At 41.5% G+C, this 16,437-nt stretch overlaps 1 protein-coding gene and 1 long non-coding RNA gene across 2 annotated transcripts in view; one reads left to right on the forward strand and one right to left on the reverse strand.

Moving 5' to 3' along the window:
- Window positions 1-16,437, forward strand: part of PDIA5 (protein disulfide isomerase family A member 5) — a 119,004-nt gene that overhangs the window by 84,572 nt on the left and 17,995 nt on the right. Inside the window, exons 13-14 of the mRNA XM_037912015.2 lie at window positions 349-512; window positions 2,579-2,709. Coding sequence (XP_037767943.2) covers window positions 349-512; window positions 2,579-2,709 — 295 coding nt within the window. The remainder of the gene's footprint in view (window positions 1-348; window positions 513-2,578; window positions 2,710-16,437) is intronic.
- The window catches only part of LOC119567310, a 52,147-nt gene that overhangs the window by 1,845 nt on the left and 33,865 nt on the right, over window positions 1-16,437 (reverse strand). Inside the window, exon 2 of the long non-coding RNA XR_005227267.2 lies at window positions 1,452-1,648. This is a non-coding gene — a long non-coding RNA (uncharacterized LOC119567310). The remainder of the gene's footprint in view (window positions 1-1,451; window positions 1,649-16,437) is intronic.

Consider the following 16,437-nt stretch of genomic DNA (forward strand, 5'->3'; position numbering starts at 1 on the left):
AAGTAGCTTTGTCTGAATGGCTTCACAGCCACTCAGCTTGGAAGGGAGAATTCCTCCCATTTGTCCCCCCACCCCTGACCACAATACACCTGGTCAGTGTTCAGCTAGGCACCTGAAGCTGGGTGTGTGCATTAGGCTGATCTGCAAGGTCTTACGTTACTTTGACTATATGACCTGGTAAAATATATCCATCCCTTCACAGTGATATGTGGAGCCAGCTGTGTTTTTCATTATACATGTAGTTTGCATTTGGAGTCTAAACCCATATGGGTGCCTCTGAATCTGTACCATCTCCTGGCTAAGAGTGAGTGTGATGCCATGGTTTGCAGTTAGCTTTCTCTGTTTCAGAGTCCTGGTGTCCTTGCAGCTGTTGATGCTACCGTCAACAAGGCTGTGGCAGAAAGATTTCACATCTCAGGGTTCCCTACACTGAAGTACTTTCAGGATGGAGAGGAGAAGTACACTCTGCCGCAACTCAGAACTAAAAAGAAGATCATTGACTGGCTGCAAAAGTAAGTTGTATGAGTTGGAGATTTCATCCAGATTTCTGGCTATTAGCCGCTGAAGATTGCTTCTGTGAAAAAGTAAATCTTAAACTGAGATTCATCTCCTACTTAAATCCCTTACAAACAAAAACCAAATTGAAAGTACTGAAAGCCACACACAGAGGTGTTCATTATATTTTTTTTAATACACAAAATCCTTTGTTTGCTATGGGTTTTTTTTTTTAAATACGTGTCTCGGTAATTCTTTCCCAAAATAAATATTTTTAAAATATCTCCTAAGTCTCTCTTAGCGGGGGCCTAACAGTGGCTCAAACAAATAAGATCAAATTTGCTGAACCCTCTTTCTGTTAGCCAGTAGTTTTCCTTGTTTAGCAGCCAAATTGTTGTAGCTGTACTTTTTTCTTTCTGAAGTAATTTCTGACCATCTAAACTGGCATCTTTCTTACGAGTTGCAGTAAAACATACAGATGTAGGTTGAATGCATGTTGAGAAGAATGTAGCTCCAAGAGGGAAGAATTGTTGATGTAATTGTCTCTCTTCATTGTTTTGGAAGAAAAATATAAAGAATTTTTTTTTTGACGTACAGTTTCTTTTCTCAGAAATTTTGTGTTTACTCTGTTTGCTGTATTGTGCCACAGAAAGAGGTTTCATCTGTATTTTGCGATTATTTGCTGAAGTTGTGCTTTCACCATCTAATTGTGAAATGAGGCATCCAACCTTGACTTTTGAACGGAAGAGTTTGGTTAATAGTACGTGGCATTTTTATTGTGTTGGGCATGCAAGTCTCTCTAAACGTCTTACATCAAATGATTAATTTGGTCTCACAAGACTGTTGTGTGGAAAGTAAGTTTTACACCGGGTTGCACTGGGGGGTAGCGAGATTGTAATTTGACCAAGTTCACACACAGAGTCAGTGACCGTGAGGGAATACAGACTCCCTCTTACCTGCTGTAATCACTGGACGCTCTCCAGACCAGTATCCAGAGGTTGAGCTGGGATATACTGTCGTTGCTCCATTGAAGTCTGTAGAACGATGACAGTTTACATCAGCTGAGGATCTGGCCATCAGGTATCCTGATTCCTTTGTTAGCAACTGGGCGACTCAGTAGTGGTGGAAATATGGTTGGTGTATAGCGAATGACCTTGAATGGAATTAAAATGTTGAGTTTTCATTTGTTTTATCCATAGCTGATTGTATTTAAAACAGTGCCATTCCTGTCATTTTGAAAGTATGGAAACTGTAATTTAATACTGCGGTGACAAATGAAGGTCTTGCTAATATGCCTTCACGCTGATGATTTTATATAAGTAATCACTTATTTAAGATACAGCAGGAATGAGTCTTGAGACATGTCCATGAGGTGGTGAATAGCAAGAGCTTTCTAGGGGTACTCTCCAGGTACAGGATTGCTGTTAGCTGGACACTGTATGCAATCACAGTTGATATATGAAATTCTCTTTATTCAAATATTGCAGTTCATTTACTCCCTACCCTCCGAAATGGGTTTGTGTTGATTATTGTATCCTGGTTTCATTTTTAGAATTTTGTATTTCCCAGCTGTCTTGAAAGACTTGACAACAAGTTTACATTATGGTGATATACAGTACATTGTTTGCTTTAGTGGGTGTGATTGATGTATGTCAATTGCCTTTTGATTCCACCTGCTGTACCCTAATGTTCTATATGCACGCCTGTAAACACAGCTGTACTGGTGTGACTAGAGCAAATCAGGAAACCTTTATTTCAGCCTGACCTTTGTTTCAGAACTATAAATTCCCACAGTCATTTTGAATGGTTCTGGAGCAAAAGTCCACTCTGTGACATCTTTGCTGAAATAAAGGTTTTCCTATATTGAACCAGTCATGTTCAGAATCACATTTTTACTGATTTCTGAAAATTAACTCTTGTCTTTCCTGGCAATGGAAATGCTAAGTGCATTTTTCTATGGTACAAATAGCCATAAGGATCCTCTACTACCATTTCCTCAAAGCAATAGATGACTGAGCCATAAGGCCGCTTTGCATGCTTCTAAAAAGATCTAAGAGATCCATTGTTTTTTCTTCTCCTCTAGCCCACAAGCACCACCTCCACCTGAACCGGCTTGGGAAGAAAAGCTAACGAATGTTATCCACCTAGCTGGAGAAGACTTCAGAGAGTCTTTAAAGAAGAAGAAGCATGCCCTTGTCATGTTCTATGCCCCATGTGAGTATTTGTGTTTCTGTTTATCATATAGCTTTTGTGTCCCTTGTAGCTTCTGAAATCCTGTGCTTTGTATATATTTTTGTAAACAGTCGTTAATTTAGATATAGACCTGAAACAAACCTCCAGATCTGAACACCCTAAGTTTGTAGTTCATATCTCATTCTGACTTAGCTGCTTGAGACCCTCCCTAATATAGTCTATGAATCTGTAGCGGGGGCAGGATGGGGGAAACAGCCTACAGCTTTAATCCAGAGACTGACTGACTACTACAAGGGATCGCAAAGGAGGCAGATGAATAAACAAAGTGCATTTATTTTCCTCTGCTTCGTTTTATGGCCTGCATAACAAAATGTGATTCCTTATATTATAGTGATGGATATGTTAGTATGTTCCTTAGTATGTTACTCCAGTTTATTTGCCATGGTACCTCCAGGGAAATCAATGGAGTAATGCAGGGGTGAATCAATCCCTTGGTAGTCCAAATCTAAATTCTGATGGAACCATTTCAGGAGTAATCTAAATCTCACATTTTAATCCCTGCCTGGAACGAGAGTCCAACTTTAACAACTTTATCACCAGATTATCTCATTTACATATAAATGAGCAGCTCCAACCAGTTCCCTTTAGAAGTCAAAGGGAGTCTTTCCATTGAGGTCAACGGAGATTTGCATCAGGCCCTTTGTAAATCAGATGTGCAGGGTGGGGAGAGAAGCCAATGTTTCCCACTATTTGAAATAACTCTTTTTCAAATATGTTCAGTGCTAGAAATATTTCCAGCCAGCTCTGGTGCTTGGCCTTCTTTCTGATTTGCATTGTGTTATTTAAATCCGCAGTCATCCCTTCCATTGTCAGTATTAGTCCAGAGGTGGCTGGACGCCATTCAGCTTTTAGTCTTGGGCAGGTGTTTTGGTTTGTGTTGGGGGGAGTCTGTTGTTTTAAAACAAATCAGGCAATAGATATTAAAGGGCCCTGACCATGCGCCCACCCAATTTTGCATGCAAAATTCTGTGCCATGACTGTCTCTGCAATTAATTGATAGCATTTAGATATGTAATTATCTCAATCAGATTTGTTCCCACACAACTGGAGACTGTTTTTGAGAAATCAGGCCTTTAATGTTTAATCAGGCAGGAAAAACAGCTCCTTATTTTGCTTTTCTGTAAGAAAATTAAACATGAATGCATTCTGGGCTCCCATGCAGCCCCTGCTGGATGTGGGACGCAGAGAGAAGGGAATTCCTGGGAGGTTGTAAAAGAAAGGGGAAAGAGATTGAATCCTTTTTCAACTCTAGTTCCCACCGCCCATTGACTAAAAATTGTGCCAGGAATTACTGCTACATGGATCCCTATTGATTAAGAATGAAATTTTATTTTAAAAGCAAATACATTTAATAGTAAAAGTAAGGCATATGCCATTGTTCTCTCCAGCTAGTTGATTTTACCCTAGCTTCCCAGTGTGAACAACATCCATGGAGGGAAGAGATCTTTTTCTTCCCCCACCCCACACTGTGTGCGTGTGTGTGTGTGTGAGATTTGCTTATCTTTAGGTCATTTTAACAAAATTTAAATTTAAATAAAATTATTTAAAAGCATGCATTTAAAATATTTTAGTCTTCATAAGTCACTAAGGGGATGGTTTAGAGACTCATTAATATGCAATTCCAGTGGTCAAAAGCGTGTGGCTATTTACTGATACTCTTACTCGTGTTGGATAGTACCTTACACTATATGTAGTCCCACTGAAGTCAACAGGGCTAAGTATGAAATAAGGTACTAATCTCATTGTGAGTAAGGGTATCGCAATCCGGCCCTAAGTGCATTAATGGGTCGGCATAACTCAGTGCTGTTTGGTGCAGCTGGATTACTCGTTAGATGTAAAAAGAAGAGGAGTACTTGTGGCACCTTAGAGACTAACCAATTTATTTGAGCATGAGCTTTCGTGAGCTACAGCTCACTTGCTCAAATAAATTGGTTAGTCTCTAAGGTGCCACAAGTACTCCTTTTCTTTTTGCGAATACAGACTAACACGGCTGTTACTCTGAAACCTGTTTTTAGATGTAGTTTTACAACACACCTTTGGGTGTCTATCTGTACGTGAGTCTATCTGCGTAGAGGATAGATTGGTGTTTGTTAAATATCCTCCCGGGGCTTTTTATGACTTACAGTCAAGAGGGACTGAATTGCCATTACAATTTCCCATGTTCAGGGCGTACAGTATTTCAGCAGATTTGTTTTTGCTTAATGTGTGTCTGTGTGCATGTGGTGGGGGGAGGGTACACACACACATGCAGCAAGTCTGCTTTTAGTGAGGCCTGGTAGGAAAGAACTGATGAATATTTTAAATCTCTGGTTGCAGCAAGATAATTATTAAGGAAACAGAACAGTACAAATCATCCTATACGGAGTTGGCTGCTTTTCTGCACTGACAATGTGCCTTCTGCTAAATTTGATAGATTATCTTTTGTTTACCATTTCCTCAGTCATGGGACTTCTCTGTGCTTATGCTTGCTAATTAATGTTAACTTCTTTTAGTGCAGAAAGAGCACTGCTAAAATTGCCAGGCCTCGTTAGAGCAAATAATTTTCTTTCTCCATTCAGCGCTGCATCCTAGGTCAGTGCAGTCCTGCAGTGTGTTACTGTATTCAGTGAGTGCCCTATGAAGGAGCTTGTCTTATTTTCTTTTTATTTTTTTTGTAAGAATTGTGAACCTCTTACATGATTTAGGTTTTAGATCTAAAACAAGAGGTTGAATGTTCTGACCTTTCTAAAGCCTTCAGTACGACAAATAAACCTTTAGGCAAAGGCCACAGTCATTTCCTACCGTCTGTCCTTTTCAGAATAATTGCTTGCATTTGTATAGCACCTTATAACCCAAAGCACTTAATGTATCTAAGAATCCCTTCACCCCACTGAAATACAGCCACTTGTGGGGTCGGAATGAGGCAGTGTTTGAACAGCACAGTGCAGCCCTTCACAGTAGTTTAAAACAGGAAGTAAGGCATACTAAACCAAACCGAATCTACAGGGGGAATTTAGGTGGGCAGCGCATAACTTCCCCCATCAAGAATTTGGCCAGGACATAGAGGCTAACGCCTCTGTGCTTGCAAAAGTACCATAGGATCTTTAGTGACTTTGAACATGTGCCAAAGCCCCTTGAAGTCAATAGAAAGACTCCCATTGACCTCAGTGGACTTTGAATCACGCTGCTTTGAGTGGTAGACGCCTTGGTTTTACGTTTCATCCAAAAGATGGCATGTCTAGCAGCGTAATGAGTCCTAATTTATATTGGGCTATTAGTCAGTGCTGACTCAGTGGAAGAGCAGCACCCACAATATAAACAACGCTACTTGTTGTAGCTAGGTTTTTACTGGTCTTTCATCTTGGTACTAAGCAGATCCAACCCAGAGCAGTGTGGTTCTGAATGGTGACAAATGGCATTATGGCTGCAGGCCTTTTCAGCAGCCAGTTTGTTAGTAATACCACAATTTGTTAGTATTAACATGCCTCTTCTCTGTAAACTCTGCACAATAAAAATCAGCTGTTGATTAGCTGTCAGAGCCACAAAGGACAGACAAGTTGCAATAGAGTATCATCTCAGTTTGGAATGTTTCACTGGGTAACTCCCAGTGAATCAGACAAGAATGCATTATAAGGTTTATTACTGAGAGTAGTGTTCCGGTATTTTCTTCTAGTTAGGATTTCTATTAAGGGTTTTCTGCAAGTACAAAAGATAAACCCAACCCACATTTATTTTCTTTCCAACAGAAATACTGTTTAAAAAACAAAAACTAGCATGGAAACACATTTCTTTGTGGATTATCATGGAGGTCAAAAACAACCTCCAAAAAGACTTTTATACGAAGGAATTAACCAGATTGGGAATGGGGTTGGATGGTGATGGAAGTGTCTTAGTTCTTTGGGATTTTTCTTTATTGGTCAGCTTTAGTGCAAGGGTTTGGTGTTTCCCAGACCAATTTGATTTCTCTTCTTAAAAAGTACCAGGACAAACACTTTAACAAATATGTCCTATAAGCTGAAACAAGAAGTAATAATAAGAAAAAAGATTCACTGTTCCCTTTAGTGGCTTGTAAGTGTTGCCGGCACCCAGTGCCAGAGGCGAACAACAGCAGGGTTCATTGCCCGGTGTGCGTCACCCAATAATCACAACGGGGTGGAGAAGCAGAAAAGTTTATTTGCAGCTGCAAACAAGGTACAGGGAGAATAGAATCTCAAATCCTGCACCCAGAGCAGGAAGTTACACAGGCTTTTATACATCCTTTCTTCAGCATACTTATCCAATAGCAAGCTGCCCTAAGTATCCATATAGCCAGCCAATCCAGTTACCAGCTAGTTCCCTTGTTCTTTGTACCATCTGTTAAACCATACATAAAGCTGCTTTATTCAGCATTGTTCTTCCATATCTGCCCTGTTTGGCCTTGTTTAGTTTCAGGCAGTCTGACTCTGCAACATATTGTTGCAGATCCTCAGCATAACTGCTGCGAGTGCCTCCAGGCAGGGGGGCCAAGGACACTTGGGCCTAGTACGCATAACTGCTGCGAGTGCCTCCAGGCGGGGGGGGCCAAGGACACTTGGGCCTAGTGCGAGGGGGCTTCATTGACACTCGTGGTCTTCCATCCCCTCGAGTTACCTAGTGGCCATACGCAGTGTCCCCAACATAAGGATAGTCATTGCCAACACTATTAACTTTCCAAGGGGCTTCAATTTGTAGGGCTCAACAGGGTTCACAGAACGGACATTTTTAATAGATATTTCACTGCTGAGAGCTGATTTTCAGTTGGCTTTACTAATCAGCAGAGAAACTTCAATTTAACCTGAAATGATTGTCTGCTGGTGAGGTTTATTCCTTAGTATTATTGCAGTGTAACCCACAGAGGTTATGCAAAGATGACCCAGAATAAAAACATTATTAGGGACCACACACTTCTATGAAAGGGATTTATAGAGAACTAGTCGGAACTGGGCAGCCTCTATATGTATAGTTAGGACCTTAATCTCTTCTTTGGCTTTTGCTCATCTCCTAAAGTTTCCCCAAACTTGCATTGTTCTTTTTTGTGGTGTGGGTGAGTTAGAATGTGAAATCTATCTCTGAAGAGTTTTTTGGGTGGGGTTTGAATCTTGGTTAAAACAAAATGGGTCTTAATATTGTTGTACGTTGGTGGTTGGGAGGCATGGCAGCAGGTCCTTCTCCTGGCGGTGGTACAAACACTCTTTTCAGGCCGCAGGGTCCTTATTAAGATGTACCGTGACTGAGAGGCATTGTCACCAGCTAGGCCAGGAACACCTCAGTCTGCTTATGCATAGTGGTAAGAAATCAGATCGGGACATGGCCTTGTGTAGATTAGATCAGTTATTTCCTGTATTTCTGTATCCATCTCATTGATATTGTGTGGGACACTGAAGTCCGCAACAGGCACACGTTAATTTCCCCCCACAGACTTTGCTGGAAACAAAGATCAGCCTCCTGCCTTATTACCTGCACCAATTATACCCCTTCTTCCCCCCCCCCCCCCCCCCCCCCCCGCCCCAAGTCCCCAACCCCCAAAATGGAAACGTCCCAGTTTCGTCTCATCTGTACACTCATGAATACACAGAATGACACAGGTGAGCAGGAAGTTGGTGCACAGGAGTGGAACACATTTGGGTTTCTCCAGGGGCACAAACAGGCCAGAAAGTTGCCCTAATAAGATAACTGAGGATCTCCCTTCCCCAGTCTCATTGCAGAGTAATCCTTAGCTGGAATGGAGCTGGCTACACCAGATCTCTGCTATCCCTTCTTTGTCCCTCTCATGTAGGGGTGTAGTCGAGTCTGCCATGCTCTGGTGATCCCTGTCTGGTGTAACAGTCAACCAGCATAGCTTAGAGCAAAGACCAATGGAGAACTAGCCCCAGAATCGGGGTGTCATAGAATTGTTTCTTCTGTGGCATCCCCCCGTCAGCTAGCTCATCACTGTAGATGTGGAGAGAGTTGATCCCCGTGTGAGGGAACCACAGTGAAAAATTGTCTGAAATATTCAACTGTTGGGTGAGCTAGAACCAAACATGCATAAGAAGGCAACAGTTGTGTGATAAGTTCTGTATCCCATAAGCACGTAGGAAATGCTGCACTGGATCAGATCATCTACTCCAGTCTCCTTTCTCTGACAGTGACCAGCACCAACTCTTTCAGAGTAGGCATTTATGACATCATAAATCTCTGCGGGAGACATTTCCTAACTTCCCAATAATTAGAGGCTGGTTTATGCTGTAACTGAGACTGCTTATCTTTTGTGCAAAGGACTGGTATTTAGTTCCTCACAGACTATCCCTGCAGAGTAACTCATAAGTGGGTGTGTATACATAAGCCAAAATCCTTCAGGAGTCTTCATGACATAGGTATCAATTATATATATACACACATATATATACACCCCCACACCCCCCACATACAAATTACTGGCTGCACGCAACAAAGAATCCCTTTAAAGGCAAAAGCATCTCCAGGACGGTTTTACTGGCTGTTGACTGAAAGGAGAGGAAAATATCCAGGACCTAGATCTGAGCCCTCAGATAATGATGCATTAAATCTAGTGGGTTTATGCATTTCAGAGTTTTGATGATTTATGTGATCTCTGCCTGTACCTAACTTCTCTCTGTATATTAGTGGGGAACTTGCTATTTACTCTGTCAGTCAAGTATCTGCTAATTGGTGTAAATAGTGTGGATGTCAGTGCTGTCCACAGAATCCATTAATGTCTGTTTTGTTAATGGGTGAATCTGTACAGAGGCTTCCGTGATCAAGCTGGCACAGACACTGTTACATTCTTGGTGTCTGAGGATAATTATTAGTGCGGAGAGAACTGCTCTTAAAATCGTTTATCCATTACTCTTACTTCAGAAGTTATGAGTTAGTTTAATGGACTGAACACAGCTGAAGAAGGAATGTGAGGAAGAAGCTGGGAATACAGCTATGGCACTAAACCTGAAGATAAATTAGTCAGGTTCACACTCATAAAGCCCTCTTGTTCTCTGAAACAGGATTCCTGCTTTAAATCTTTAATAACCTTAAAATGTTAATGTGATTTATTTATTGGTGATTTATTTATTTATTATGCGACAGCTACGCTAGATGATTTAGCAGTCGTACCACGTCTGCCATTTGCTGCAGAATATTCCTTCTCCCACCCCCAAAAGTACTACCATTACCTGCGATATAAAGATGTGAATAGGGAAGGTTTGAGATTGCTAATATACTACCATCCTTCTAAAGTCTCTTGACTTTTTGGGGTCAAGCTCATACTAGGTAACGGTGTAACTTCTGTTTTCGGATGATACCATAATATTACAATGGGCCTGATTTTTGAGCCAGACCGTAATTTAGGAGGTATAACTTTGATGCTGCAGTTAACTGCGCCTTTATCTTTTCATCTGCAACTAGCTGCAGGCACAGGTATAGGACTTTACCTTTTGACTGCCCAACTGTGCCTACAAGTCAAGTGATTGCATGGCAAGATCCTGTTTGCTCATGCAGTTAAATGCAGCCGCAGAAGTGTGGTTGGAGTTAATTGTGCTTCCCAAATCAGAGGCCAGGTTGAGGCCTGTGTTTAAAATACAGCTTCATGAAGCTGTGGACCACAAAGGCTTTGTCAAATGCCACTGGGAACTGACAAAAAATGCAGGGAAAATCCAGGTGTTCTGTGAGTTAAGCACCAGCTTTGGTCGGAGTGTCTTTTATTTCAACCCTTTTCTGTTCTAAACTAGTTCAGACGTGCTCACTGTACATCTTTCCATTTTGCAGGATTACATGTGCCAAGGGTCAGAACTACTCTGGTGGTGGTGATAGTCCACTCTTAATAAAATCACATCCTTGTCCCCTGCTGTAGGGGGATATCCAACCGAGAAGTCCTCTGCTGCTAACCCTTTCCTCTTGCCTTCCCCATCCCCAAATTCCAGGGAACTCACGTCTGGCCTGTGATATTTTTTTCAAAGCTCCACACATTTCTGTTAAAGGCAGCAATTTCAAAGGATTTGGTTTTATGCAGCACCTTTGCACTCCAGGTATCTCAAGCATTTGACAAACTAATGAGATAAATACAGTACGCAGACAGTAAATGCGTAGGCAGAGCTGTAGCCATAGTTACCTAGGTGCCCTTTCAACACGCGATATGCATGCTTTTTGAACAAGTGCACTTCAAGGGTTAATGATATTCCATAGCCAGTAGTAGATTCTGTGCCAGTTTCATACCTGACAGAATTCTAACTAGCTAGGACTTCAGAAACCGACAGGCAAGGATTCCGAGAGTGCGCAATGACCATTGCAGTGCATGTTGTTGCTCTGCCAAATGACAGCAAGCTAGGAGCAGGAAGCTAGGAGCGCTTCTACGATGAATACTGATGATCTAGGGTGGGGTATCCAAAGGCACCTCTGGAAGTTAGGTATACAGCTGCCATTGACTGTCTGTGGTAATTGGATGCCTTAGATGTTCTTGAAAATCCCCCCCATTCGACTGGTGAAAGAGGGCTTTCCTGAAGTACTAGTAAGAATAAGAATTAATACTTAACACTCACATAGCTCTTCCTAGACTATGCAAGAGACTAATTAATCCTGCCCGCATCCCCGGAGAGTAGGGTGTAAGTTTCTCCATTATACAGATCGGGTAGTTGAGGCAGAGAAGTAGAGACTTGTCTGAAGGCACACAATGAGTTGATGGCAGAGCTGGGATTATAGCGCAGGAATCTCAAAATTTTTTTAGCCCACTGCCTATTCATTGATTCATAGATATTCTTAGGGGGCTTATTCCTTCACCCACTTACTTCCCTGGTCCTTCTCGCATGAACAGAGAGCAACAATACCTGAAGTCCAAAGGTGCAAACAATTTGATGTTTATTGGGGTGAACTTCCAGCAATCATGATTCCAGTTTCCTTCCTTAGTGTCCCCCTTCCCAGCTCTGACACTACAGAGCCTTACCTGTGTCCCTGTTCCCATTCCTGCCCTTAGCTAAACGTGATTCCAATTTCCCCACCCCCATTCCCTGTTCCCATTCCCCCCCCCCCCGCCCCACACTTCCTGATTGACTGCAGACTATATAGTAAAACTTGAGTTCTGCTTAGCTATACCTTAACCAATCATTTTACTGGTTTCAGAGTAACAGCCGTGTTAGTCTGTATTCGCAAAAAGAAAAGGAGTACTTGTGGCACCTTAGAGACTAACCAATTGGTTAGTCTCTAAGGTGCCACAAGTACTCCTAATCATTTTACTGAAATTTAACTAACCAAACCTAACATATTGTAACATGATTATTTAACCAATTATATCCCACCACCTTAGTTAGTTTACACCCAGCAAAATTAATTATACAGCAGACAGAAACAATCACAGAACCAGACAGAGATTATACAGACAAACAATAGGGAAATGGGGACTACGGTGATAGAACAACAAAGAAATGAGGATTTCACATTCTGGGTATTGATAAGTGAGTTCTTGCCAGACAGGATGCTATCAAACTAAGTTTCCTTTTACATCTTCTAGGCACTTCCCTTTCTCTGGAGGCGATAGGCATTCTCAGGACAGGATTGTATTCCTAACAGCCCAATAGCACCTTATTTCAATGTGACTAGTTTGGAATGTGAGGATCTGACCATTCGCTTCCCAGCTTAAGGCTGCCTCTGCTGCTTAGCCAAAGATCTTAACCTAAGAACAGGGCCTCAGACTGTCACAGTAAGAGAAGGCCCTTACACCAGCAGACGGTGATTTTGATTCTTTCTTTTATACCTCTATAACTAGCTAAATGATAAGAATACACCTAAATTCTTAAGTATAGGCCTTTACAGACAGGCCTGAATATCTATATCCTAACAGATATTAAGGTCAGAAGGGACCATTATGATCATCTAGTCTGACCTCCTGCACAGTGCAGGCCACAGAATCTCACCCACCCAGTCCTGCGATAAACCTCTCACCTATGTCTGAGCTACTGAAGTCCTAAAATCATGGTTTAAAGACTTCAAGGTGCAGAGAATCCTCCAGCAAGTGGAAGGAAAATTTCTTTTTTGCTCTTTTTAAAGTGTTGATAAAATAAGACTTCAAATATCTTAGCAAACACCAGCGCATTGTGAAATTATTAATAGGTTGCTTGTCAGTGTTGAAAGCCATGAGGTAAGGCCTAATTGACCTGACACTTAAATGAAACCCCACAAACTTCTCAAATCAAAGGACAAATCCCTTCCTTTCAGATATTAATGATCATTCCTCCAAGCCACAAGTTATGCTGTGTCAGATCGTATTATGAAAAAAGGTTTGGTCCCAGATATTGTATTAAAAGGCACTCCAGTTCTTTACCAGTGGAACAAAAACAAATTAACCTTTCAATAATATCTCCAAATGACTTTCTTGAATTTGTCTGTGGTTTCAATAACTTGTGTGGCTGTATGAATTATATTAGTATAAGCACTGGCTGTTTTTTCAGCTCTTATCTCTGCAATTATAGTACATGGTCTAACTTTCTTTGATAGGCCAAGGAATAGCCTTCTTTTAATTCTAGTGAATCGCTTCAGTTCTCAAAATGGAAACAGCCTTTTTTACCTTCTGCATTCTGCCAGCTCCTCTGTCGGCTTTGATGGATTCTAATATGTGTCTTTCACTTGCTTGGAAGTGTGGTTGTTTTAAAACCAGTAATGGAAGGCAACGTCTCTTTGTCTTATTTAGAGGGTGATTATTTAGACCAGCAGACAGGGAGTCAGGACTTCTGGGTCTATATTTTGGCTCTTAAGTGCCTAAATCCCTTCTGAAAATGAGTTTTAGGCTCCTTAATCAGTTAGGAGCTTTGACGCTGAGCACAGCAACACCTAAATACCTTTAAAAATGTGGGCCTAAGTGACTAAGGTGCCTAAGTGCCTTAAACCCTTTTGAAAACGAGGTTTAGGCTACTAAATCAGTGAGGTATTGCAAGGCTGAGCACAGCAGTATCTAAATACTTGTTAAAATCTGAGCCTCAGGCATTTTTGAAAATGTAACCCATATATATTATAAGTTCAATATTGTGAATGCTCTTTGTTGGTCACTGTCTGTTGCACACAGTGTTGTTTGGACAAATGGATAATAACTATCTGGTCCTGATAATTTACTACATTTGAGTTTCTAGACTTTCTCCTTCAAGGCTTTGATGTCTGTTAAGGAGACAGTCCATTTTCTTGTTTTTAAAAAAAATCCTTAAAATGAGACTTTCCCTATCATAAAATAAAGATGGAAGCAAGAAATTCATTTCACTTCTTCACTGCTTGAACATCCTATCCATTCTCCCTTTGGTAGTGTGGAAGGCCTACAGTTGCACATGCTGTCTTCTATTTGTGATGTAGCAGAATGATTACTTACAATCATTTGGTTGATTTTTTTTTTTTTTGGTCAATTTGTTCTTAATATGTGCTTTGTATTTTTCTCCAAGTCACAGTTTACCTGGCACAGGTTTTTATTTTGTTCTTATTTTCTTCAATCTGTTCACTGTTATGGCAAAATTTTCACTTGCAAAAGGGCATTTGTTAGCCTTAGTAAACTCACGTACATCCAGGGTGCAATCCAGACCAGTGAGGGGTTGTGTTACCCCTGTCCTGTAACTTTGGGTGCCTCACAATGCTTTGTTGCTGTAGCTCCGACCTGAGCCACTCACAAACAGCATGCAGGTTGTACCCTGGGTGTCTCTGTATAGCCACAGTCTCGATCCAGCAACTCTGACCCGAGCAGCCTGTCAGCAAACATCAGCCATTCTGTCTTTCACCAGCCTTGGTTACCACTTGCAGGGTGACACATGCCCAGTCCTGGATTTTCCCCAAAAATGTGTGTTCCAGCCCTCTCCTGGACAGTCCAGAAATATTAGGTCTCTTTGTTTTTGCCCCCCTTCCTTGCCAAAGAATAACTACTTGACAGATGATGGCCCATCAGCTTTGATGACACCTGGCTAGAGGCATCAGCTTGTCCTTTGCCTCTGAAAAACTGCTTTTCACACTCCTCAGACTTGTCTGGCAAACACACCTCAGCCATGATTTCAGCTTATGATCATAACTTTACTTATAATGTTGGTACATAAACCTCACCATGATATTACTGACCTGCAAGTCATTAGTTTTCAAATGATACCTCACCAGACATATGTTGTACAGAGATTATTACAACAGTGTGTAGGGTTTGAATACAGGGGTGCATTTGGTCACGCATCCCCACGTAACATTTAGCTTCGCCTGTTTTTTATTTTTTTTGCTCTTAAGTATATAAACCATCTGTGCCTTTAACATGATGCTCTTAAACAGCCCCCAGCCCAACTCAGTAGTTCCTAAGTTTGTCCTTCAGCCTGCTGTTAACCATTTTCCTTTTAATTTTAAAATCTGTCTTTTAATGAGGGCATAGCCTGCTTTTATTCCAAACCCAGTTTTTCAGTGATCACTGTCCCGCAGTAGAGCTCTCACAACCTATATAAAGAGCTGTGTATTGCACAGACCTAAATCTGTTCGTTACATCACCCCTTAGAGATGCCAAGACAAGATACTCTAAAATGTAGTCATTTATACTGTGGATAAATTCAGTCCGCATTAAAGAAACCGGGCCAGAAAAGCAAAATTTCCTCACCCCTGCTTCCACAAAACCCCAGTCTCTCCCCAAATGCCTGTCCAAATAGATGAGCTTTACCATGTGCCCCAAAAGTCAACAAATTCAAGCTATTTCAGCATGCGGGTGGTGGAGTCAATTCGAAAGTTGATGGACCCTCCTCAAGAACCTCCTCTGGGTAGTTGCAGTTCACCGTGTTACTTGTTATATGGGCAGATCTGGCAGCTTCTTTTGGCCGTGCCCACTCTGGAATGCTCTGTGGCAGTAGTTGTCAATCTGTGGACCTCGAGTGACTAGTGGGGCCCTTGCAAGTGGTTTACAGATCTGCTTCCATCAGAGACTGAAAAAACATATGATTCAAATGGGCAATGCTGCTATGCTAGGAGGTTTCAACAGTTCTAACATGGCATCCCGCAGCCACCGTTTTGGCCAGCACACCAGGGATTAAACCGGGGACCTTCAGAACTAAAAGCATGAGCTGCTGTAGCTTGAGCTAAAGAGCGCAAGCTTCCTGGCTGGGGCTGTAACACACTTGAATCCTCCGCAGATCAGATGTAGATGGGGATGTGTTTCAGATGTCATGGTACTTTAAGCAGGGCTCTCTTGTGTTCCTGCCAGAGAATTCAAAGCTTTTTTTGGGTTTCTGCATAGGGAATGAATTTTGGTCAAGATTTTTAAAAGCAATTCAAGGATTTTGTTTGCCTCCATTTTAGGATGCCAACTTTGGGAACCCTTTACAAAGGGCTTGATTTCCACAGGTCAGATGCTTGGCATGTTCTGAAAACCTTTAAGGTGTCTCAAGCTGGGCACCCAAAATCACAAATCTCTTCTGAAAATCTTGTCTGAACTGTGTTTAAACCTGTCCTTTGCTAAACTCAACCACCATGTAAATTCAGCCAGGATCAAATTTGCCAGCGACACTGAAAGTGGAGAGGTAACCTTTGGGAAACCAAAATCAAACAGCAGTAATCTTGAAAGATTAGAACAGTAGTAGGAAACTAGGGGAGATTCAGTAAAATTTCCTGGTGGGGGGAAATTAATGCAGTTGTATTAATTAATGCATCTGTGCTGTTTAAGTGAGTTTATTTTCATGTTGTGACCCTCATACTTTCCAAGGGTGTAACCAAAACTTT

The sequence above is a fragment of the Chelonia mydas genome, chromosome 11, assembly GCF_015237465.2.
Source record: "Chelonia mydas isolate rCheMyd1 chromosome 11, rCheMyd1.pri.v2, whole genome shotgun sequence".
Lineage (NCBI taxonomy): Eukaryota > Metazoa > Chordata > Testudines > Cheloniidae > Chelonia > Chelonia mydas.